The sequence below is a fragment of the Rutidosis leptorrhynchoides genome, chromosome 10 (genome assembly GCF_046630445.1).
Source record: "Rutidosis leptorrhynchoides isolate AG116_Rl617_1_P2 chromosome 10, CSIRO_AGI_Rlap_v1, whole genome shotgun sequence".
Classification (NCBI taxonomy): domain Eukaryota; kingdom Viridiplantae; phylum Streptophyta; class Magnoliopsida; order Asterales; family Asteraceae; genus Rutidosis; species Rutidosis leptorrhynchoides.
In genome coordinates this window covers 44141477-44167651 of record NC_092342.1, presented here as the reverse complement: position 1 = coordinate 44167651, position 26175 = coordinate 44141477, and the positions used below count along the sequence as shown (strand labels likewise).

Genomic DNA, 26175 nt, shown 5'->3' with positions numbered 1-26175 from the left:
TTCAAATGGCATTATCTCTCAAAAATCAAGTTCATGAATTTTTAGACTTGAAAAAGTCCACTTTAATTCTCAAAATCATGTTTAGGCTCAAAGTTTGGATCATTTAACTACCTAAACATGTTACACTACTTAATTTAGCAACAATTCATGACAAAAATCGGTCATAACCTGTTTATATCAAAAAGCCCCAAATTTGCTAAAGAACACAAACCCTAGATTACTCAAAATTTGAAGTTTAAGGCTTCTAATCATGTTAAACAGCATCAATCTAGATTATACAAGCATAATACATAAACAATTTAAGCATAATTACACTAAAAAGCATCAAAATCAAATTGGGGAAAAAAATTGCTCAAGAACACTAATTTCGGATTAAATGGTGTTTAGGTGTAGAAATTTACCGTTTTTCTTGAGTAATTCCTTGATAGCATCCTTCTCAACATGATTTTAGTAAAAGATTTGATGATTAACGGTTAAAAATTGTGATTTTGGGGGTGTATTTTCGTGTTTTTTCGGCAGTTATTTTCGCAGTGTTTTCTTTTTGTGGTGTGTGGTTTGAGACTGATCAGTTCGATCAGCTTTTATTTTTTTTTTCTGTAATTTGGTCCCTCCGCGACTCGCGGTGTTTGGACCGTTCAAACTCCGTGACTCGCGGAGTTTGTTTGTTTTTTTTTTTTTGTTTTTTTTTTGTTTTTTTTTTAAATCTTATACTAATTAAAACAATTAAGTAATTAATTTTAAAATTTTGTTTCCCTTGTTATTTAGGACGAGGTCGTTTCGGATCGATGTCCTAGTCCGTCCTTCGACAAAATTTTAAAATTTGTCTTTTTGTAGCGATTGTTTTAAAAGCTAAGATTTTTGAGTTTTTTTTAATGTTTTTGGCATACTTTAATTCAATAAGATTAAAAGTAATGATAATAAAAGTTCTCGTCCCTCCCTTGGGTAAAGCAATTTCGGTTCAAAGACCTAGTCTTCAACTTACGACGAATTTTAAAAATTATATTTTTAACTTAATGAGATAAAGTAAATTTTTGTTTTTAAATTCACACAATTTAAATATAAAATTCAAAATTAATATTAAAAATTCACACCAAACTTACAATTTAAAATGCATAAAATTAAGAATTCATATTTTAAAAAATAAAAAAAAATTCACACCAAACTTAATTTAAAAATTCATATTATAAATTTACACCAAACTTATATTAATTTTTCAAATATTTACAATTTTAAATATATTGTTTTTACAAAGTTTACAATATTAATTTAAGATTTAAATATTAATTTTAAAAACATGGTAAAAATAAAATTAAAAATCTTTTTGGCTTTTTATCCCACTTTAATCAATCAAATATTATCAAAAATATGCGCCCCTCTTTTCGGTAAAGTAATTTCGGTTTCAAGACCTAATTTAACTCATGACGAATTTTTGAAATATTTTGGGTTGATTGATTAAAGATATTTATACCTTAAGAATAAACGTTAAATTTCGCAGTGATGTAATAAATTTTTGAATGATATCAATAATTTCGGTCGCCAAACCTAATTTTATTCAATACCAATTTAATACTTTTTAGCGAACAAATTAGCGTTTATTATCAAAAGGTTAAAAATAAAAATAAAAAATAAAAACTGTACAGACATACCTTTGAAATAGATTTCTTAGTTATATGATCTATCCCATTCATTAGATAGTCGGTTTAATTGGTTTTCCATGGCTACATAGGCGTAACCTCGAGCATTCAGTGTCTTTTCTTCTAAACATATGAACGGTCCGTCTCTGCATAAAGTAACAAATTCGGTGTTTGAATAGGTTTGATTATTTGAACATTTACCTCCATGTGACCATTTTCCGCATTTGTGACATCGTTCTAGGTGTCGTGCTCTTCTTTTCGCTGCGGATTTTGATTTTCCTTTACCAAATTGTAACTTATTATCTTCGCATCTGGATTCTTTTCTAACTCCGTCCATTCTTTCTCTGATTACTGATACTATTTCACTCGGTAGGGTGTCATTATTACGTTTAGTGATCAAAGCGTGTAGCATTAGACCATGGTTTAGTTCACAGGCAGTCTTCATTTTGTAAAAACCTAGAAAAATAAAAATTCAGAATGGGGGGAGAAGACTAGTTCTTTAGGGTATGCTAGGGAAAGACCATTCAGGTTTCATTTTCGAGAACTACACGAAAACAGACAATCTAACTCTAACAGAAATACATATTATCTTTTAAAGACTTGATTCTCCCCACACTTAGTTAGCTGTGGTGTCGAAATTGTGATTAACTTCGTTGTCGACTTCCATCGGACTATCTATGTAGTGTTTAACTCTGTGACCATTAACTTTAAATTCAATCCCATTTGAATTTATCAATTCTACTGTTCCGTATGGGAAAACTCTTTTGACTATGAATGGTCCAGACCATCTTGATTTCAATTTTCCAGGAAATAGCTTGGATCGTGAATTGAAAAGAAGAACTCTGTCTCCTTCTTTAAATTCTTTTGAACTTCTGATTCTTTTATCATGTCATTTCTTCGTTCTTTCCTTATAGATTAACGAATTATCGTATGCTTCATGTCTTAATTCTTCTAATTCGTTTAGTTGACTTAACCGTAGACGTCCAGCTTCATGTAAATCAAGATTACATGTCTTCAAAGCCCAAAATGCTTTGTGTTCAATTTCTACTGGAAGATGACATGCTTTTCCATAAACAAGTCTAAAAGGTGTGGTTCCAATTGGAGTTTTGTAGGCTGTTCTAAAAGCCCAGAGTGCATCCTCCAATTTAATGGACCATTCCTTCGGATTTGATCCTACGGTTTTCTCTAGAATACGTTTTAAAGCTCGGTTGGTATTTTCAACTTGTCCACTTGTTTGTGGATGATATGCGATTGAGATTTTATGAGTTACTCCATATCTTTTAAGAACTTTCTCAAGTTGATTATTACAAAAATGAGTACCCCGATCACTTATTAAAGCTTTCGGTGTTCCAAACCTTGCAAAAAGACGTTTTAAAAAGTTGACTACAACTCGTGCATCGTTAGTTGGGAGAGCTTGTGCTTCCGCCCATTTAGATACATAATCAATGGCTACGAGTATATATAGATTATTATGAGATTTTGGAAATGGACCCATAAAGTCAATACCCCAAATGTCAAATACTTCACATACTTGGATGACATTTTGTGGCATTTCATCACGTTGACTTATTTTTCCGGCCCTTTGACAAGCATCACAGGATTTGCAAAGAAGGTGTGCGTCTTTGTAAATTGTAGGCCAATAGAATCCAGCATCATAAACTTTTCTTGCTGTTAGTTGAGGCCCATAATGTCCTCCTGTTGGTCCTGTGTGACAATGGTTTAAAATTTTACTAGCTTCATCTCCAAATACACATCGGCGTATTATTCCATCGGGACAACTTTTAAACAAATGTGGATCTTCCCAAAAATAGTGTTTTATATCACTGAAGAATTTCTTTCGTCTTTGGTACGATAATCCTTTTTCAAGGAATCCACAAACTAAGTAGTTTGCATAGTCTGCAAACCATGGAATTTCTTTATAATCTATCTTCAATAGATATTCATCAGGAAAGTTGTCTTGTATGGCCGATTCATTTAGAACTTCTAATTCGGGATTTTCAAGACGAGAAAGATGATCAGCGGCGAGATTTTCTGCTCCTCTTTTATCTCGGATTTCAATATCAAACTCTTGTAAGAGTAAGATCCAACGGATTAATCTTGGTTTAGCATCTTGTTTTGAAAATATGTATCTAAGAGCAGAATGGTCGGTATAGACCACCGTTTTTGCTAGAACGAGATATGATCGAAATTTGTCAAAAGCAAAGACAATAGCAAGGAGCTCTTTTTCAGTAGTTGTATAGTTCGTTTGTGCTCCTTGTAACGTCTTACTAGCATAATATATAGGTTGAAATCGTTTTTCAATCCTTTGTCCTAAAACGGCTCCCATTGCAAAATCACTTGCATCGCACATTAGTTCAAATGGTAGATTCCAATTTGGTATTATCATGATCGGCGCATTAGTGAGTTTCTCTTTAAGAATATTAAAAGATTTGATACACTCATCTGAAAAGATGAATGGAGCATCCTTTTCTAGGAGTTTATTCATAGGAGTGGCAATTTTAGAAAAATCTTTTATGAAACGTCGGTAAAAACCGGCATGCCCTAGAAAACTCCTAACTCCTCTAACATTGGTGGGATGTGGAAGTTTAGCAATTACATCTACTTTAGCTCTATCCACTTCAATTCCTTCTTTTGAAATTTTATGTCCAAGAACGATGCCTTCTTTAACCATGAAATGGCATTTCTCCCAATTAAGTACTAGATTTGATTGTTCGCATCTAATAAGCATTCGTTCCAGATTAACTAGACATGATTCAAATGTATCACCGAAGACTGAAAAGTCATCCATGAAAACTTCCATGCATTCTTCTATCATGTCGTGAAAAATCGCCATCATACACCTTTGAAAGGTTGCTGGGGCGTTGCAAAGTCCAAATGGCATGCGTTTGTAAGCAAAAGTACCATAAGGGCACGTGAATGTGGTTTTCTCTTGATCTTCGGGTGCTATTGGAATTTGAAAATATCCGGAAAATCCATCTAGAAAACAATAGTAACTATTTCCGGCTAATCTTTCCAACATTTGATCAATGAAAGGTAAGGGAAAGTGATCTTTTCTGGTGGCGTCATTTAATTTTCTATAATCAATACATACACGCCATCCTGTTACAGTCCTAGTAGGAATAAGCTCATTTTTCTCATTTGTAATGACAGTCATGCCACCCTTCTTAGGCACGCATTGAACTGGGCTTACCCATGGACTATCAGAGATTGGATAAATTAGACCTGCGTCTAGCAGTTTAATAATCTCTTTCTTAACTACATCTTGCATATTAGGATTTAGTCTTCGTTGGCGTTGCACATACGTTTTATGACCTTCTTCCATAAGGATTTTATGTGTGCAATACGAAGGACTTATTCCTTTAATATCATGAATCTTCCATGCAATGGCTGGTTTATGAGCTTTCAACACAGAAATGAGTTGTGATTTCTCATTTTCAGTAAGAGAAGACGATATTATTACAGGTAATTCAGATTCACCATGTAAATAAGCGTATTCCAAATGGTTTGGAAGTGGCTTTAACTCTAATTTTGGAGGTTCTTCTATCGATGATTTGTATCGATATCTGTCTTCTTCTTTTAGCATTTGAATTTCTTCTGTTGTTGGTTCATATCCATTAGCTATAAGTGTAGCTAACATTTCAGCTTCATCAATTGGTTCATTACCTTCTCCTAAAGAACATTCTCCTGTTCCTTGTAATTCTAGAAATTCTTCTAATAATTCTGCATGTGCATCTATAGTTTGAATATAATAACATGTATCATCTGCAGATTGTGATTGTTGCATTGCTCTATCAACTGAAAATGTAACACTCTCATCCTCTATACTTAGGGTCAGTTTCTTACCGAACACGTCTATCATTGCTTTAGCCGTGTTTAAGAATGGTCTTCCTAATATGAGAGGAACTTGAGAATCTTCTTCCATGTCCAGAACAACAAAATCTACTGGAAATACTAAAATACCAACTTTAACTAGCATGTTCTCCATTATCCCTCTAGGATATTTTATTGATCTATCGGCTAGTTGTATGCTTATTCTTGTTGGTTTCAATTCTCCAAGGTCTAGTTTAGCGTATAGTGAATACGGCATTAGATTTATACTAGCACCTAAATCTGCCAATGCTTCTATTGAACTAAGACTACCCAGAAAACATGGAATTGTGAAACTTCCTGGATCAGATAGTTTTTCTGGTATCTTATTCAATAGCACTGCTGAACAATTAGCATTCATGGTAACAGCCGAGAGTTCTTCCATTTTCTTTCTATTTGAGATTAGATCTTTCAAGAATTTAGCATATCTAGGCATTCCTGAAATCACATCAATGAAAGGAAGATTTACATTTATCTGTTTAAACATATCCAAGAATTTGGATTGCTCGGCTTCAAGTTTCTCTTTCTTCATTTTACTCGGGTAAGGGAGTGGTGGTTGGTATGGTTTAACATAAGGTTTAGTCTTAACTGTGTTATCTTCATTAACCTTTTCAACTACCGGTTCTTTTTCCTTATCTTGATCAGGTTGTGGTTCTTGTGGAGTAGGAATAGCTTCATCAGAAGTTACAGGTATTTCAGGTGGTTTAAGTGTTGTACCACTTCTTGTGATAATGGCCTTAGCTGTTTCATTCCGGGGGTTAGCATTTGTATCACTAGGTAGACTTCCCGGTTTTCTTTCACCTATTAACCTTGCTAGGTTACTTACTTCTTGTTCCAGATTTTGAATAGAAGCTTGTTGATTTCTAAATGCTTGAGCATTTTGTTCATTAGTTTGTTTCTGAGATGTGAAAAACTGCGTTTGAGTTTCAACTAGCTTCGTCATCATATCTTCTAAATTCGGCTTTTTCTCATCGGTTTGTTGTGGTGGTTTGTTTTGAAAATTAGGTCTTTGCTGATTGTAAGTATTATTGGATACTTGTTGATTGCTAGGACCTTGTTGGTTGTTGTATGGAATATTTCGGTTATAATTCTGGTTTTGATTGTAAATCGGTCTTGGCGGTTGATAATTATTCTGATAATTATTTCCAGGCCTTTGGTTTATGTATGAAATATTCTCCCTTTGTTCCATTGTTAATTCAATACTGAGACAATCTTTTGTCAAATGTGGTCCTCCACACTGCTCACAACTAATTCGTATTGAGTGAATATCTTTAGTCATCTTTTCCATTCGTCTCTCGACAGCATCTATCTTTGCGAAAATGGAATCTAAGTCATGGCTAGAATCGGCTCTAGCTGCTTTAGATGATCTAACGATATCTTTTTCTTGGTGCCACTCATGTGAGTGGGAAGCAGTGTTATCAATAATTTTGTAAGCATCAGTTTCGGTTTTCTTCATAATAGAACCACCAGCTGCTATATCTATGTCTTTTCTTGTAGTGATGTCGCATCCTTGGTAGAATATTTGTACTATTTGACAGGTGTCTAAACCATGTTGCGGACATCCTCTTAACAACTTTCCAAATCTTGTCCACGCCTCATATAGAGTTTCATTTGGCTTCTGTGTAAACGTAACAATTTCTGCTTGAAGTCTTACGGCTTTAGATGCAGGAAAGAATTGTTTAAGAAATTTTTCAACTAAAACATCCCATGTATCAATCGCCCCTTCAGGTAACGATTCCAACCAATCTTTGGCTTCTCCCTTTAAAGTCCAGGGAAATAACATGAGATATATCTGTTCATCCTCCACTTCTCGGATTTTAAATAGTGTGCAGATCCTATTAAAGGTACGTAGATGTTCATTTGGATCTTCCTTCGGCGCACCACTAAATTGGCATTGATTAGTCACCATGTGTAGAATTTGTCCTTTAATTTCATAATCTGGCGCATTAATGTCTGGATGAGTAATTGCGTAACCTTGGCCAGTGCGTTTAGCTCTCATTCGGTCTTGCATACTTAAAGGTTCCAGATTCTCCATAATTGAATTTGTTGAATCGGAATCACTAGAGGATTCTGATTTAATGGTTCGTTCCTCAACAATCTCTGTTTGAATGATTGGTGGTTCCGGAGGAAAGTTTAGTGGTTCAGGATCTACGAATCGTTCCTGAATATTCTCCGGATTCTCAATTGTGAGGTCGGGTTCAAAAAATGGATTATCGGAAATTTGAACTGGAGTACTTGGTCGACTGGATGACGATTCTAAAGAAAAATCAACGACGGTAATATTTGCTAAATGTCTTGATCTAGTTACAGGTGGTGAACGTACAAAAGGTGGTGAACGTCTTGCTCGGTGTATTCACTGAATATCCTATTAGTTTTAAAAAGGAAAGAAAAATTATAATAAGTTATCCAATCAATAGACTTTTCTGATTTTGCCCACGTTTCGAATAGCCAAAAGATGCAGCAGAGGGGCAGGATTCGTTTGGTCTCAATATAATTGAGGACTGTTTGGCTCCAATAACCCGGTCCACGTACAAATCCAACTATTACTACGAACCAGAAAATTTTGATGTCTATTAATTTAACCACTTAAAATAGATTTTCGTAATTTTAAGAAATTTAGATAAGAAGTAGAATAAAAACCTATGTCCTAAAACTAGAATAGCGAGAAATAAGAAAGCAAAAGAGTTCGTCGGAAAAAGGTCGAAAAAGAAAAATGGTTGAAAAATAACTTATTAAGTAGCTATTAATGGTCGAAAAAGAGTTCCCCGGCAGCGGCGCCAAAAATAACTTGATGTTTCGCGAGGTGTATATAAAATAGCTATTAATTTTAGCAGGAAATACTATTAAATACGATACAATTTTACACAAGATATTTATTTATTTAGAGAATGGATATACTTAAACCTTGCTACAACACTTATAGGCAGTGTACCTAATCGTACAGTAGTGTAGTTTTTAGTAAGTCCGGTTCGTTCCACAGGGAATCTTTTTAAACAAAGCTTAACGCTATATTAGTTTACTTTTATAAAAATACAAATATATATATATAAGTAATATTATTATTATAAAGGGGGATTTTTACCGTTTAATGACCGGTTTGTCGATTTTAAAACTTTAGTCACAGTTAAAACCAAATGTAAAATATTAAAAATAAATACAAGACTTAAATTAAAGCGTAAAGTAAATAACGATAATGAAATTGCGAATAATAAAAGTGCGATAAAATAAACTTGCGATAATTAAAAAGTACGATAATTAAAAGTTCAATTAAATAAAATAACAATAAAAATGCGATAATTAGAAGTGCAATTAAATATAAAATAAAGGAAATTAAATATGAAATAAAAGAATTATGCTTATTTAAACTTCCGTAATCATGATGGTTGACGTGTTGATTTTAGTTTTATGCCCATGGGTTAATTGTCCTTTGTCCTGGATTATTTAATATGTCCGTCTGGTTTTTGTCCATAACAGTCCATCAGTCATAAATATAAAGTGCGAGTATCCTCGTCAAATTATCCTTATACCCGAAGTTAAATATTTCAACTAATTAGGGACTTAAACTGTAACAAGATTTTAATACTTTGTTTAATAATTACACCAGGATGTCGACTGAGTGTAACCCAAGGTTTTAATATTTTGTTATCAATTATACCAAGTGTCCTTGTACATAATTTCACCCCTGTTTTAATTATTCTAGTGGCTATTAATCCATTCCCGTGTCCGGTTAAATGAACGATTATTCGTACATATAAATACCCCGCCCATCGTGTCCGACGAGTGTATATGGTAATTTATAGGGACGCCCAATTGTAAATCTTTATATTAACATTAACAAACTATCATTTAGTTAAACAAATATAAAGCCCATTAATAGACCATAGTCTAATTTCCACAAGTGTCGTTCTTTTGTCCAAACCCCAATTATGGTACAAAGCCCAATTACCCAATTTTAGTAATTAGCCCAACATCATGATTACTTCGGATTAAATAAGCATAATAATAACTTAGCTACGAGACATTAAATTAAAAAGGTTGAACATAACTTACAATGATTAAAAATAGCGTAGCGTTACACGGACAGAATTTCGACTTACACCCTTACAATATTCGCTAACATACCCTTATTATTAGGATTAAAATTAAAATTAAAATTAAAATTAAAATATAAATATAAATATATACGATATAGATAGAGAGTTTATATTTTTCAATAATTAAAACGTATTTTTACAAAAACGAATTTTAATAAAAGTAAACAAAAAAATCTTTTTTTTTTTTTCTTATTATTAGCGTTGCGCTTCCGGCTTTTAAGATAGTTCCCCGGCAGCGGCGCCAAAAATACTTGATGTGAAGCGAGGTGTATATAAAATAGTTATTAATTTTAGCAGAAAATACTATTAAATACGATACAATTTTACACAAGATATTTATTTATTTATAGAATGGATATACTTAAACCTTGCTACAACACTTATAGGCAGTGTACCTAATCGTACAGTAGTGTAGTTTTTAGTAAGTCCGGTTCGTTCCACAGGGAAATCTTTAAACAAAGCTCAACGCTATATTAGTTTACTTTTATAAAAATACAAATATATATATAAATAATATTATTATTATAAAGGGGGGTTTTTACCGTTTAATGACCTGTTTGTCGATTTTAAGACTTTAGTCGCAGTTAAAACCTAATGTAAAATATAAAATAAATACAAGACTTAAATTAAAGCGTAAAGTAAATAACGATAATGAAATTGCGAATAATAAAAGTGCGATAAAATAAAATTGCGATAATTAAAAAGTACGATAATTAAAAGTGCGATTAAATAAAATAACAATAAATAAAAGTGCGATAATTAGAAGTGCAATTAAATATAAAATAAAGGAAATTAAATATGAAATAAAAGAATTATGCTTATTTAAACTTCCGTAATCATGATGTTTGACGTGTTGATTTTAGTTTTATGCCCATGGGTTAATTGTCCTTTGTCCTGAATTATTCAATATGTCCGTCTGGTTTTTGTCCATAACAGTCCATCAGTCATAAATATAAATTGCAAGTGTCCTTGTCAAATTATTATTATACCCGAAGTTAAATATTCCAACTAATTGGGGATTCGAATTGTAACAAGGTTTTAATACTTTGTTTAATGAATACACCAGGTTATCGACTACGTGTAAACCAAGGTTTTACTACTTTGTTAACAATTACACCAATTACCCTTGAATGTAATTTCACCCCTGTTTTAATTATTCTAGTGGCTATTAATCCATTCCCGTGTCCGGTTAAATGAACGATTATTCGTACATATAAATACCCCGCCCATCGTGTCCGATCGAGTGTATATGGTAATTTATAGGGACGCCCAATTGTAAATCTTTATATTAACATTAACAAACTTTCATTTAGTTAAACAAATATAAAGCCCATTAATAGCCCATAGTCTAATTTCCACAAGTGTCGTTCTTTTGTCCAAACCCCAATTATGGTACAAAGCCCAATTACCCAATTTTAGTAATTAGCCCAACATCATGATTACTTCGTTTTAAATAAGCATAATAATAACTTAGCTACGAGACATTAATGTAAAAAGGTTGAACATAACTTACAATGATTAAAAATAGCGTAGCGTTACACGGACAGAATTTCGACTTACACCCTTACAACATTCGCTAACATACCCTTATTATTAGGATTTAAAATTAAAATTAAAATTAAAATATAAATTATATATATATATATATCGTATATATTGAGAGAGATAGAGAAATAAGATATTTTAAATTTGATCAGAATTCGGTTGGCTTTATAGCCAGAGTTGAAAATTGGGGCTCCGCGACTCGCGGCAAAAACCCCTTTAAACTCCGCGAGTCGCGGAGGATGTATTTACAGCTCACACCCTTGGAGTTTCTTGCTGCCGACGGTTTTAATAATATATATATAATATATATATAATTAATATAATTAATTATATATTATATTATATTTATATACATAGTTAACTTGTAATTTTTAGTCCGTTGCGTCGAGCGTTAAGAGTTGACTCTGGTCCCGGTTCCGGATTTTCGAACGTCCTTGCGTACAATTTTATATTTTGTACTTTGCGTTTTGAATCTTGTACTCTTGTAATTTCGAGACGTTTCTTATCAATAATTGGAACCTTTTTGATTGTCTTTTGTACTTTTGAGCTTTTTGGTTGTTTGCGTCTTCAATTCGTCGAATCTGTCTTTTGTCTTCACCTTTTATTATTTAAACGAATATCTCTTGTAAATAGAACAATTGCAACTAAAAGCTTGTCTTTCTTGAGGAATAATGCTATGAAATATATGTTCGTTTTTAGCATTATCACTTGTCCTCGTCCTCGGCCACGTACTTGACCACGACCTCGTTGACTCGTTAGATGAGTCTTTTCACTGCTCTCTTCCTTGAAAGAGAGTTTTGCTTGTAAAACTTGCTCCAAAGGCTCCTTATTTTTCTTATTGAACCTCTCTTCATGGGCTTGTAGTGAACCCATGAGTTCATCGATAGTCATTGATTCTAGATCTTTAGATTCTTCGATGGCTACGACTATATAGTCGAATTTTGAATCTAATGATCTAAGAATCTTCTCAATGACTCTTACATCACTTAGAGTTTCACCATTCCTTTTTAATTGATTGACAACCGCCAAGACTCTTGTAAAATAATCAGAAATTGATTCTGAGTCTTTCTTATTTAAGGATTCGAACTCACCTCGTAGTGTTTGTAATCGAACCTTTTTCACCTTTTCAACTCCCTTGCGAGAATTCTCCAAGATCTCCCATGCTTTCTTGGCGGTGGTTGCACTTGCAATTTTCTCAAAAGCTCCATCATCTACACTTTGTTGGATGGTGGAAAGAGCCTTTTGATCGTTGGTCTTCAATAGTTTTTTCTCCTTGCTGAGAGAACATTTTTCAGTAGGTTCCTCATAGCCTTCCTCCACAATCTCCCATAGGTCTTGTCCACCTAGGAAGGTCTTCATTTGGATGCTCCATCGATCATAATTATCCTTTGTGAGGCGAGGAAATGTGATGACATTGTTGGCCATCATCTTGTCGAACCAAGCTCTTGATACCAATTTGTTAGAAATAGGAGGTTATGTGTATATTATTTGTGGAAGAGATGATTGATGATTTAGATGTTTGATTGATCTTGAAGGCTTTGTTTATTACTTGATTTGCTTTGCTTTGCTTGATTACAAATGAGGGGTGAAGCCCTCTATTTATACTACTCAATAGAGTAGTCTAGAACTCTCCATCATCTACTAATATCTAGATATTTTCTAAGTATTATCTAGATATTTCCTAAATATTATCTTAGATATTTTACAAGATGTTTCTACTCACTTTCACTACTAGATATTACAAGAAGTTTCTAAATATTGGACTACAATCTTGATCCATATACTTGTATACTTGCAAGCCCATATCCAAAACACATAGCCCAAAATCAAGTTCAACTTCCAACAGATTCAACAGCATCAGGAGGTTCTCTTTCTCTAGTAAGCCAAATACACCCTTACTCGCAACAATCATGATAACATATATTTTCCCGAGTAGATGTCTTCATACGCTCTTCATAGTATAAGTTTGCATCACAATGACAACAAACATAAATACAGTCACTTATGTCCTCATAAAAAGAAGAGACACCTGACATTTGCAAAACAATGGATGTACTAAAATACCATAAAGTAAATATAAATACAATAAAATCTACCACCGCAAAATTAACGTATCTCCAACACTTGAAACTTGACCACCATGATAATTAACCATAGGAAAGACATACGCAGTAGGGTTAACTAATTGAGCAGATTGACTCTGTATAACTTCTACAAATAAAAATAACATAGTATAACACATATAAGCTATTAAAAACAAAAAAACAAAATTGAATACTGTAAACAAATTAGTATGTAAAAATATAATCATGTAAAACATGTAATAGATTGAAAAGAGAAGGGTATATTACCAGGATAAACTGTTGAACGCGAAATGCTAGAAGAAGCACCATGAGTAAACCGAACAACATAAACCAAGTTCGCCCAGACATAACAAAAGAAGCATAAGGAACAGGAAATAAACTCCAAGTGAGATTACGACTACGTAAGATGTTCCTAGTAGAAGTTTGTCCCGAAGAAACAGCAGCCATGTCAGAGTCATCACTACGCTCACCAACAATCCCACTAAAAGCAGACTTATCTTGAGCAAACCTTCTATGACGTTTTGCACTTGCCATGTGGGAAGCGAAACGAAATGTAAAAGACCGAGCATCAAAATAACAAAATATAATTCATAACCATTATTGATCAATACCCAACGGGAAAAACAACAGCAACACATAATTCAAATAACATACCCAAATACACAATGCACTTAAAAAACATTTAAAAAGCATGAAGAAAGACTACAAACAATGGAAAGGAAAACAATGATAAAAGAGAAGGAAATTACTTATGAAACGAACGACCATGAAAACTTTTATTACAACTGATAGAAATAGGAAATTCAAGTATCTGATGTGGTACTAAACATACAATAAACTGATTAAAAAAAATACAATCATACAGATTAAAAAAACAAACAAAACCCAAAGTTTTTTACGTGTATACAGATCCACAAATGTATGTATGTTTTGTTATGTTATTGTTTGCATTATTTTTCTACATTACTAACGTCTGACTATGTTAACCATATACATTTCGACTTCAGCAAGCAAAACACAAACAACCTAAAATATTTTTATGAAATACATTGAACAAAAAATGACGCGAAAAATTATAAATATTGCCTTGGTTCGCTCGAATTTGGTCTTTCAGAGTTTTATTAATTCGTTTGTATTATCGCTATATAATGTTTACCCTAATTCTCGATTGATTGGTGCAGGTTTCCCCCTTTATCGTTCTATAGTCTTTGCCCTAATTCATTAACAAATTCATCATAAAGAATATGAGTCTTTACCTCAAACCATTAAATATACAAATTCCTAACAAAAGCAAAAATTTACCAGGTAGAACGACGACATAGACAATAGCGGTGCGTGTGACGGAGTGGCGGTGGAGACGACGTTGACGGTGGCAGCGGTGGCGTTTATCAAGCGCTGACGGAATATTCAGTCCATTACAACTTAGCTACTAATTATTAGGGGTAAAAATTAGGGTTTCTGCTGCCATCACAATCTTCTTCGTCATGACCACGGTCGCTGACGGAAATATTCAGTCCATTACAACTTAGCTACTAATTATTAGCGTAAAGAGGTGAAGGGAAAGAATAGCCGCAATCGAATCGAACGTCATATATAGCAGCGACCGTGGTCATGACGAAGAAGATTGTGATGGCAGCAGAAACCCTAATTTTTACCCCTAATATGGGAAGTGGGTCACCACGATGGTGATGGTCACGGTGAAACAAACCTTATTTTTAGTTGTAGGCGATGAAGGTGGAGTTAGGTTTCTGAGAGGGGTGATTGATTCAATGAAGATGGCGGTGGTTATTGGAGAAGGAATGGAGTAGGTGTTGGAAGGGAGGGGAAGTGGAAGGCAGGAGAGAGGGCCGAGGGTTTTAAAGGGAGGAGCTGAATGTCGTTTTGTATAATTTTATGGAGTTTACGACGAAAATGTAGGCGGCAAATATTTATGAAATTATAATTATAATATAATTATAATTATAATTATAATATAATTACTAATAATTCCATGATTAACTAATCAATAACCACCACGACGAAGAAGATTGTGATGGCAGCAGAAACCCTAATTTTTACCCCTAATATGGGAAGTGGGTCACCACGATGGTGATGGTCACGGTGAAACAAACCTTATTTTTAGTTGTAGGCGATGAAGGTGGAGTTAGGTTTCTGAGAGGGGTGATTGATTCAATGAAGATGGCGGTGGTTATTGGAGAAGGAATGGAGTAGGTGTTGGAAGGGAGGGGAAGTGGAAGGCAGGAGAGAGGGCCGAGGGTTTTAAAGGGAGGAGCTGAATGTCGTTTTGTATAATTTTATGGAGTTTACGACGAAAATGTAGGCGGCAAATATTTATGAAATTATAATTATAATATAATTATAATTATAATTATAATATAATTACTAATAATTCCATGATTAACTAATCAATAACCACCACGACGAAGAAGATTGTGATGGCAGCAGAAACCCTAATTTTTACCCCTAATATGGGAAGTGGGTCACCACGATGGTGATGGTCACGGTGAAACAAACCTTATTTTTAGTTGTAGGCGATGAAGGTGGAGTTAGGTTTCTGAGAGGGGTGATTGATTCAATGAAGATGGCGGTGGTTATTGGAGAAGGAATGGAGTAGGTGTTGGAAGGGAGGGGAAGTGGAAGGCAGGAGAGAGGGCCGAGGGTTTTAAAGGGAGGAGCTGAATGTCGTTTTGTATAATTTTATGGAGTTTACAACGAAAATGTAGGCGGCAAATATTTATGAAATTATAATTATAATATAATTATAATTATAATTATAATATAATTACTAATAATTCCATGATTAACTAATCAATAACCACCATTTGACCTCCAATTGTCATTACCACGTTTCCCTCACTCACACACACACACACTCCAAACACTTCCAGATCCACTACCACCAGCACCATGCCGGAATCTCCACCACCGCCGACGTCGGAACAACAACTAGCAACACCGTCAAAGCACTACATCCACACTCGCCGTGAGCCATTCGAACACGGCCTAATTCCTCTCCAGAACCTCATCTTCACTGACGCAACACAAACCCTAACCTCACTCCGTGACAAGCTTCTTCAAAATCCGGTCGATAAAGACCACCCGCACCGAATTAACTCAACCGTTTTTGCTGAAACTTTACAGATCTCACATGAACACGCGCGCCTCATGTTTGAAATCATTGCGTCCGTACATCATTCTGATTCGGATCCGGTTGTGATTGCTAAACCTAATGAGATTGATTCCGTTGGTGTTAATGTGTATGATCTAGTTATTTTTTTGTATATTCAATCGTATAAGCGATTGCTTCCTAAAGGACATAGGGATTCTGCTGCTGTTGCTGACGTCTGGCCATCTACTTCTGCATTTGATGGATTCTTATCTGCTCTTACACCGTTACAGGTCATATTATTTTGCTATATTATTATTATATATATAGATATATAGATAATAGATATGACGCATTGATAGGAATATAAGATCGATGATGTGGCATATAAGGCCTAATGATCAATAGTGTAATTGGGTGAGTGGGTGATATTATGTATATGTTGCTTATATGTGATTTATGAAGCTTCGTTCGGATGGATTGAATTAAATAAAAAATAGGAGATTGATTAAATTGGTCTGTCACTTATTTAAGTTTGTGGAGGAGTTGTTACACTGTTTCAGTCTTTTGCAATGTAGCGTCAAATGTCAATATGTTGTTACTGTTATTAAGTTATTCAGTCTGCTAGAGCAATGGAGCTATGGCCCCGTTTGTTTATTTTCTTGTTACGTTCTGAACATATTTAATGTCGGTTATGAATTGATATCATGGTTTGATTATCAAGTTATACGTTTCCAGCAGATTTTTTTTTCTGCATGGTTCGATATTGTTTGAATATCTGTTTGCATCTTAGCTATAATTATTATGTGGAAGTTTCTTACATAAGGTAGTATGATGATTCTAATAAGCGCTCATGGAACTTGACCCGCCGAGAAACATACCAGTTTGAATAGACCCTTTATGATTTAGAACCACCTTTCCCGATATGGACTTGTACACTTTTGCTATATTGTTCGTCTAAGCTGGTGGATTGGATGTATGCATGCATACATGCATGATGTGCACATATATTGTTTTTATTTTGAAACTGACACAAAGTTGGTATTGCAATAATCAGCTTGCATGCAGCAATGTTCGTAGGGCTATGCCATCACAATCTGATGAAGAAGCTCATCAATTATCCTATCTACAAAAGCATCTTGGCAACATAATATCTCTATTGTCTGACTCAGTAGAAAATCAAGCTGAAGGCGAAGATTCATTGGTTCGTCTAAACTTACCTTATGATAATATATCAATAATATCAAATTGCAATATTATCTTAGGAATATCTTTATAAGTTCTAATCACATTCCGAAAGATGTACTTAGGAATCGTTTTCTTTTTTTCTGAATTTGCCTTTGTTTCCATTTGTCTCTGTTTGGGAAGGGGTGTATGATTTTATGTCTCCTAGAAACAGACCAATTTTCAGATTAAGTGACAAAGAAGCATCATTTTTACTTACTGAATTAAGAGTTGTACAAAAGCAGCTCATTAAGTGGAAAGTAAACAGGCCCTTTTTTAACGTGTCTTAAATTGTTCTTGTTTGCTGTTCAGATTTCTGTTGGCTTTCTTACTTTTATGAGGCTGTAATTTTTGCAGGTTTTGACAATGGAAAATTTTGAACATCTATCATTTCTGATGTATTTCGGCGATAAACGATCAGAGAAAATTTCATTGAGCCAGAATGCTCCTTTTTTTGCTGATTCAGATCCCGATATGCCGGCTGCTCCGGTTCCTGCGTCACAGGTTCACGATTGGCTTGAACAGAATATTTCTTCTGCCTTGGAACACATCTCTGAAAAAGTTGCTGCAAAAGAGAAGGGGACCCCTAATGCTTCTGATTTGGATGCTACGATGGCTGATATCAATGCAAACACGCCTAAGGCCTCAACCAGTTCCAGTCATATAGAGGGTATCTCTAAGCAATCATATGTCAAGCAAACATCTGAACTGAATAGTTCTTTTGTAAAGGTTAACTTTTATCATTTCTCTCAATTCATGTACTCGAATAATCGTTTATATCTAATTTGAATGCAATTTACTTTCTGCAGGTCATTAATTGTCATGAATCTGTTATATATCTATTAGCTCCTATGAAATATGTCACAATATACGGATGCTCTGATGCAACTATAGTGCTGGGGCCCGTTGGAAAGGTAATCATATAATTTTTTTGCTAATTTTATCACAAAACACTCTTCGGTAACATCAACCTTTACCAGTTATTTTTAAGTTACTATGTGGTATGGTATAGTGTTGTTATATAGGTTGCATTGTTTGTTTTCTTCCTCAGGCTGTAAGGATTGAACATTGTGAGAGAGTTCATGTGATTTCAGTAGCAAAGCGTATATGTATTGCTAATTGCCGTGAATGCGTATTCTTTTTGGGGGTAAATCAGCAACCACTTATTGTTGGTGATAACCATAAGCTGCAGGTATGTTTCAATTTCGTAGTTCAATCACAATCTAATTTCTTGATGCACTGGCACTGCTATTATGGTGTAAGTTATATAAACCATTTGGTTTTTTGATGCACAGGTGGCACCATATAATACGTTCTATCCACAGCTGGAGGAGCACATGAAAGAAGTTGGTATTGAAGCTAGCCCTAACAGATGGGACGAGCCTATTGCACTTGGTTTAGTTGATCCACACGATTCAATATCACATCCTGCTGGTGTATCAGATTGTCAAACTGAGTCTGCTACTCACTTAGAACCTGATCAGTTTACCAACTTATTGGTACGCTCATATGTGTGTGTGTGTGTGTGTCTATATATTCACACACATACTTGAAATTTCGGGTAGCTCCGTGAATTTGGAAAAACTGGTAAAGTTCTTTGGGTAATATTTGGTATAAAATATATTTTTGTTTCTGTTGCAGATTCCCAATTGGTTTGAAGGCGATGAATCTGGGTCCACAAAAGACAATCCATTTCCGTTGCCTGATTCGTAAATGTCATCTCAAAAGAAAAATGTATGTTTAATACCTCATTCTGTTATGAGTCATAATACTATAGGTGGAAGATGCGATGGTTGGGCGATGGGTAGTTTTTTGTTACAGGCTGGTTCGGGTTGAACATTTCATATTTTATCAGTAAGTCACATATGATAACAGAGGATATTACTTCAGTTACAATATAATTTTTGATTAAAATTAAAATGGTTATGGGGTTATATGTGTCAAGAGATACATTATGGGTGACTTTCGAGCCCCTCTGCCCCTGTTGTTTTTGTTATAAAAAGACAAAATTGCACGATTGGTCCCTATATTTTACATCAAATGAAGTCGTTGGTCCCTGATCTTTTTTTTCAAATTGGTTAGTCCTTGTGGTTTACAAAAGGGTCGTGGGTGGTCCATGTGGTTGTTTTTTTAATGGGCGTGGGTGGCCCCTATCAGTGTTTACAAAATGGGCGTGGTTGGTCCATAGTCAAATGGACACTAAGCATAACCTTCGCCCCTAAGCCAGTAGGTAGCCACTCCCTTCTCAGGGAACCGTACGTGAGACTTCCGCATCATACGGCTCCGTCCCGAGCTTCCGTCGTCGGCCTTGTCATTAGACCACTATCTATGCATGTATTTTCAGCCTGGACTCTATAATCTTTTGCTTCTCGGGTGGTGGCGAACAATGCTGCTTGCGTTGCGGGAGATGTCCGCCCGTAGGGCCCGGCCTGCTTCCCGCCCGAAAGAACCACTCACTAGCTAGCCGGACTAGTGGGGGGCCTATCTGGAGACATACTGAAAACCATGCCTTTCGAACCAAACGCAACGGCCGTCTTCCAAATCGAAAGAAAAAGGGGGAAGAAAGATGGAGTGCAGCCTGTAGAGCACATGTAACGCACAGTCGGGTTGCTCACGCAGCGGATCCTGTTAGGGACCACCCATCAGACATTTGTAAACCAGAGGGACCAACCACTTCGAAAAAATTTGATGTAAACTACAGGGACCAACCGTGCAGTTTTGTTTTACAAAACACTCATTGGATTAGGACTTACTTTTCGCAGGACAAGAACTTGGTGGAGGTGAAACAGATTATGAAAGAAACACAACTGGAAGACAGCATAAAGCGGGAGCTATCAGCTGCGCTACACGTGTACTTTAAAGACTGGTTATATGGTACTTCCTTTTTCTATATATTTAATTTTAATACTAATGTGTGCTTGAGTTATGCAATATTATCGTTTTCAACATATTATCAACTCGGTTGTTATATAATGTTGCAGCCTCTGGGAATGTTAGGCAACTTTACTGCTTACAAGAAGAATAACAATGTGAAATGAAGTTGGAAAGTGATATAAAAACTTAATTTGCAACATTTTTGGATTAACAGTAGTGCAACTATAGATTGTTTTTTGGTATATGATTTTGCCAACTCATTGTAATTTTTTAATTATATTATTGCATTTTTTCATATATAGTTATATCAAATTTGTGATGAGTTGCGGTGCTCTGATTCTCTATGATACCACTTTGAACTGTTTTATTGTCTTTTTTACTCAATTGTTTTTTATGAATATGAAAAAAGCAGGATGTAAAACAAATTGAACACGTGTGGGTTCAGTCACTTGCATTACGTTAACTCAGAAACATATTTGGTTTTGGTTTCGGTTTTGCCTCCAAAATTTTCAAAACCGAAGAAGCTGATGAAACCAAAAATCGAACCGAAGAGCACCCTGATTATAGTTGACTATGAAAGCAAAAATGTGATTCCAAGTGCAAGCCTTCACCTTTACATTGAAGCATCCCTAATCTATCGTTATGACTGAACTCCGCCAAACATATTACACACATCTCGCCTTCGACATCTTCATGGCAGTTTATTCATTCCAAATTCTCGCGGTTATCTTCTTTGTGGATCCACTGTGGCATGTAATCTATGTCATCTTTAAAAAAAATCATTAGCATAAACTGTGTCCCCATCTTCATTGAGTTCATAATACTCATTGGGATATGATTGTTAGTGAGTTTGATTGTAAGAATGGAGCTACGAATTAAGTTTGAAGGGGTCAAACTTCACATTATTTTAAGGTACATTTTTTTTTTTTTTGAAAGGCTACAATTTACACACGAAATCACGAATATTTACATCTCACTGCCTCAAGTGAGTATGTTAACTTATTTTTAAGTATTTTAGTCTTATTTATATAACTAGAATATGGCCAAGCCCGTTTCGCTGAGCTAAAGTGCATTGCTGCTGACGAAATAAATATCGTTATATATAAAAGTATATGTTTTCGGTTAAAATATCTCGTATTACTTTTAACCAAATAAAAAAATCAACCACAAAAAATTCAGTTAGACCTAACAAATGCGATTAATTTAAATTTTCATAATTTAACCAATCAAATCCACATAATTTAGTTGTTTAAATTGTTAGCACAAACAATAATTAGTAAACAAAAGTAAATAATATTTGTTATGTATAACTCATTTATGCACATTAATAACATCTAATAAGTTATCTTTATGAAGCTAATGTTGAGTAAGAAGTGGGGGAAAAAATTGCTTAGAAAAAGAAAAAAAGGGGCTAGAAGCCTAGGACTCGAACACGGGTCATTTATTTTAACAACTCATGAACTTACCAGTTGATGTATCAATCACTCGTTATTATAAGCTGAGTTTATTTATTTATTATACATATGTTTTTCTCCGTTTCGAATATAGTTAGTTGCGTTTTGTTCGTAAAATTATTTCGAGTTGAACGGTGATAACGGAGAAGTGTAACTCGCGACGAAAAAAGAGATAAATTCCGTGAAAAAATTGGGTGAGTTTTATCTAATAATTATTTATTGAATTAGGAAGTTACATTTTGTAGCCCTCAAGTTACATTTCAAATACAACTTTAAACCTTGTAAAGTAACACTTTTTACCCCTAAGCTTTAATTGTTTTGATCATTTTCTTCCTTAGCCTAAACGCCAAAAAAAAAAAGTGGGGTTTAAAACATAAAACTACAAAACAACCTTTGACTAGTATAGAGATTGATGATAAGCTTCAATTATATTGTTGGAAGGAGCTTATTTGTGAAGATTATATGCCTATATTAGATGGAGATCAAAATTAGCTAAAAATTTTTAGTTTATTTGCTCATAAAGCAAGACCGAAGAACTGAATCGTCAACTCATTCAACTCAATGTCACATCAGCAGTTCATGAAAATGACTGAACATGGTCAAATCGTAAACTGAAAAATTGAACTTTTATGGGTTCTTATTTACGAGTACTTTTATAACAAACTAAAAAAACTTTGGCCCCACAATGAGCCGTCTTCCTTTGTCTCCATAAAGACCCTTCCTCTGAAGACACAAAGATTTAGCGATGTGAATGGTGTCTTTCCAGAAACACTTCGTCTTCAGAGATATATGACGCGATTGTCACTTACTTCAGTAACACACTTACTGCAGATATAGAGCATACTCACATAAGAACCGGCACACTATCAAGATAGGTTGAACCATTTGGGACCTAGTCTCTGAAAATAAAGGTGGCAAAATAATTGGGTTAACCTCGGGTTGTTTTGTCTGTTGCTGCCTCTTGGGTGGCTGGAAGTGTTAGGATATTAGGACCCAAACAACGCAAGTGATTCTTCAAGATCACTCACCCACTTAATGAACGAAAGAATATAAATGCGAAAAAGTAAATCGACACAAGATATAACGTGGTTATATGCAATCGTTGTGATTGCTTTAGTCCACGGACCAACTAGAGATCGTTTATTTACTGAATATTTGAGAGTGGTGTGTTGCAATGAGATACAATGAGCTCCATTTATAGGAGAAACAAGAACACTTAAGAAACTAGCAAGGAATCTTCATCATGACAAGTAATTATCATGTTTGCCAACTAACTAGCTTTACACCCTTGAATTAGCATGATCACAGCCTCAATTCAAGGTGTAAAGTATTCACTTTGCACCTAACGCAAAAGGAGAATCAAACAAAATCGGATCCCACATGAAAAAAGGTTGCCAGCTGCTGCCAGCAAACGTGCGCGCCGTGCACACTTAAACGTGCGCGCCGTGCACACTCCCAAACTTCGAGCAAGCCTTCTGATCAAAACTTCTCTAGTGCGCGCAGGGAGCGCGCTGCGCACCATCACCGCGCACAATCAACTTGCTCTGTTTTTGATCTGTTTTTCTCTGTTTCACGTGTTGAAACATTTTTTTTTCCTCGTTTTGTATAAATGTCTCCATACTCTAACAAATCTCCCACTTTGAGACTTTGAATAAAACTCCAATCATATCAATGAATTAACCAAGAACATTAAACCACCTTCGATTACCGCCAAATACCATTTGGGACACGCACGCTCAACACATACTTCGGATGAGTAGACTTTCGATAAAAGGTCTTCAATACTACTTGTTAAACTTGTAACACCATTCACATCTCTAGTTGGGGTCTTCTCTCATCAATTCATGAGAAGACCAATTGAGGTAATGCAAAACCTCAATTTCTCCATACTCTAACAGGAAGCTGGAGCTGCAATTAAATGACGTACCCATAAAAAATTCGATCTAGGATATCACTTGCACAAAATTATCCAGAAATCATTCAATGGTATCAATTTGAAATCTTGCTCATCTCTGTTTAAAATCATCACTTATTAATCTTTTGGTATTTCACACATGCATACAGAAACAAGTCCAAAAAGAAAAGAAAAGAAAAAAATACTTGTTCAGTCAAGAAATTGCTGTGTATTTATTTCAGCAGCACCACAATTATACCAACACCAGCAAAATGAGAGTACATTTTACATCTCCAAAACAGAGAATACAGAAAATATTGGAAAACTTCGATCAGTTATCACAGTAGAAAGACCGCAACAGTACTCAATTGGCATCGACCCGTTTCTTTGTAGTATACGGGTAGTACTCTTTACCCGTATCCATTCTTGTAGTCTGCCCACCAACATCAATAAATGCAGATGTAGCTGCAAGTGCAGCCCCAGCAGATATTGCAGTTGAAATGCTCTTACCTACATAACAAAACATTTCATTTCATTTTAATTTAAAAATTCAACCAAAAGACAATATCAGTAATCCAATTATGTTATTGTTAGATGTATCCTAAGATTCTGAAACTAGTAAAATGAGCAATTGGATGACCTGATTTTATGATATCTCTACATAAAAGTTAAGTAAGCAACAAAATACTAACCTTTAAACCCAAGAATAGTAGCACCAGCAACGGCCCCACCAACGGCTCCATTAACAAAGTCTCTCTTCATTCTATAGTTCTGCGTCAATTGCTCTACACCAATAAAGACCCCACCGATAGCGGCAAAAGTCAAACCATGGTTACCCATCATTTTCAGGGTCCTAATCAAACCAGGTAAGGCAACGTTTCTCTCAACACGAGGCACATCTAACCAAGTAGCAACTACAGTACCCCAAATTGTTCCAGCAGCAAAACCATAAGCTGAACCTTTCATAGTTTTAGTCAATGCTGAATCTTCTTCCTCTAAGTATTTACGATCTGTAGGATCCATATCTTTCTTTCTACTAACACACATACGAACATTAACCACATTTAGGTTGCATTTGATAAACTGAATGATTTAGCGTTGAATGGTTCAAAATCTGAATCTGAATGATTCAAAGCCTTTGAATAAAGTTTGTTCTGACTGAAAATAAGCTGTTTGATAATCATTTTGAATGAACGATATTAACTGACTAAAATTACCTTAATAACGTGTTACATGAATAAAAAATTCGACATTCATGTTAGTTAAGTGTTCTGGCTATGATTTGAGGAGAATATTACTTAAAATTTAGACTCTTAATGGTTAAGAAAGTGTTTTAGCTCTGAATGGTTCAACACTGAATTCTGAACCATTCAGCATCGTATGTCATTCAGAGGCTAGAAACAAACGCACTGAATGAATGTTGAATGGTTGTGAATGGTGAATCATTCCATTAAGAGGCAAACAAACACACCCTTAGTGACAGATATATTGGAACATACAAGCTATAATACGTAATTCGATTAATAATCGATCCAATAGAATTTATAAATGAAGAATTTAAGCTAGTAACATACATACTAACAACTACCAATTAATTTCAGGATCACATCAAGGACCTTTGAATTAAACATATACGAAGTTAAAATGACATAAAAAAAGTACAATTGAAAGTGAATTGATCTAATTTAAGTAATGATAATGTAAACCCTAGAAAATATGTATGTACAGATCAATCAGTATACTACAATGAAAATGATAATAGTATAAATATATATGTGATTAAGTGTGATTACTAGGGTTGGGATAGATTACTCACCGGAGCTCTGCGTCGGAAAATGTGATCGGATTGGCAGAGAACGCAAGGGGCAAACGATGAGTGATTTAGTAATTGGGGGATTGATGCAGTATGAACCCTGGTTAGGTTATACACACATATACACTAGTAGTTGGTTAATTTAAATTATACGTTTATATACATTCAAATAATAACTTTTTCAATTTAAATTGAACTATTTATATTTTATTTTACTAGGAATATTCATTTAAGTCCATAAATTAAGTTGAGATTCAAGGGACCAATGAGAGCGCGACATGTGTCGCGAGAATCACATGTGATTGAAAAAAAAAATTCAAAATTTTTTTCTTCGAAATTTAAAAAAAAAAAAATTTTTTTAAATTTTTTTTTTTACAATCACATGTGATTTACCTGCACAATCACATGTGATTGAATTGTACAATCACATGTGATTGGATTTGTCATGCATAATCACATGTGATTGGGTTTACAATCAAATGTGACATGTGATTGACATGCATAATCACATATGATTTTTTAAAAAAAAATTCGAAAAAAAAAAATTTCGAAAAAAAAAATTCCAAACAAAAATTTTCGAAAAAAA

At 34.6% G+C, this 26175-nt stretch overlaps 2 protein-coding genes across 3 annotated transcripts; one reads left to right on the top strand and one right to left on the bottom strand.

Moving 5' to 3' along the window:
- Nucleotides 1-16129: 16129 nt before the first annotated feature.
- Nucleotides 16130-20734, top strand: LOC139872431 (uncharacterized). Its single transcript, XM_071860303.1, has 9 exons — nt 16130-16623; nt 17388-17534; nt 17912-18283; nt 18364-18468; nt 18606-18746; nt 18850-19053; nt 19196-19288; nt 20317-20428; nt 20536-20734. The coding sequence occupies exons 1-7, from the start codon at nt 16132-16134 to the stop codon at nt 19265-19267; spliced, it is 1533 nt and encodes a 510-aa protein (XP_071716404.1). The 5' UTR covers nt 16130-16131; the 3' UTR covers nt 19268-19288; nt 20317-20428; nt 20536-20734.
- A 3132-nt stretch (nt 20735-23866) lies between these two features.
- LOC139872654 (outer envelope pore protein 16-3, chloroplastic/mitochondrial-like) lies at nt 23867-25722 on the bottom strand. Of its 2 annotated transcripts, none has more exons than XM_071860575.1 (3): nt 25593-25722; nt 24469-24809; nt 23867-24286 (listed from the first exon to the last, which is right to left on the bottom strand). In XM_071860575.1, exons 2-3 carry the CDS (start codon nt 24797-24799, stop codon nt 24141-24143), a joined length of 477 nt encoding a protein of 158 aa, XP_071716676.1. In that variant the 5' UTR covers nt 24800-24809; nt 25593-25722; the 3' UTR covers nt 23867-24140. The 2 variants fall into 2 exon arrangements, with proteins under 2 accessions (XP_071716676.1, XP_071716677.1); XM_071860576.1 differs by having other exon boundaries at nt 24469-24812; nt 25593-25708.
- Nucleotides 25723-26175: the final 453 nt, after the last annotated feature.

What these genes read in the sequence shown, in the direction of transcription:
- LOC139872431 (XM_071860303.1), top strand. Translation starts at nt 16,132, where the DNA reads ATGCCGGAATCTCCACCACCGCCGACGTCGGAACAACAACTAGCAACA. An exon ending in CTGCTCTTACACCGTTACAG is followed by an intron (nt 16,624 to 17,387) that starts GTCATATTATTT and finishes TGCAATAATCAG; the next exon opens with CTTGCATGCAGCAATGTTCG. An exon ending in TGCTGGGGCCCGTTGGAAAG is followed by an intron (nt 18,469 to 18,605) that starts GTAATCATATAA and finishes TTTCTTCCTCAG; the next exon opens with GCTGTAAGGATTGAACATTG.
- LOC139872654 (XM_071860575.1), bottom strand. Translation starts at nt 24,799, where the DNA reads ATGGATCCTACAGATCGTAAATACTTAGAGGAAGAAGATTCAGCATTG. An exon ending in TACTATTCTTGGGTTTAAAG is followed by an intron (nt 24,287 to 24,468) that starts GTTAGTATTTTG and finishes TTTGTTATGTAG; the next exon opens with GTAAGAGCATTTCAACTGCA.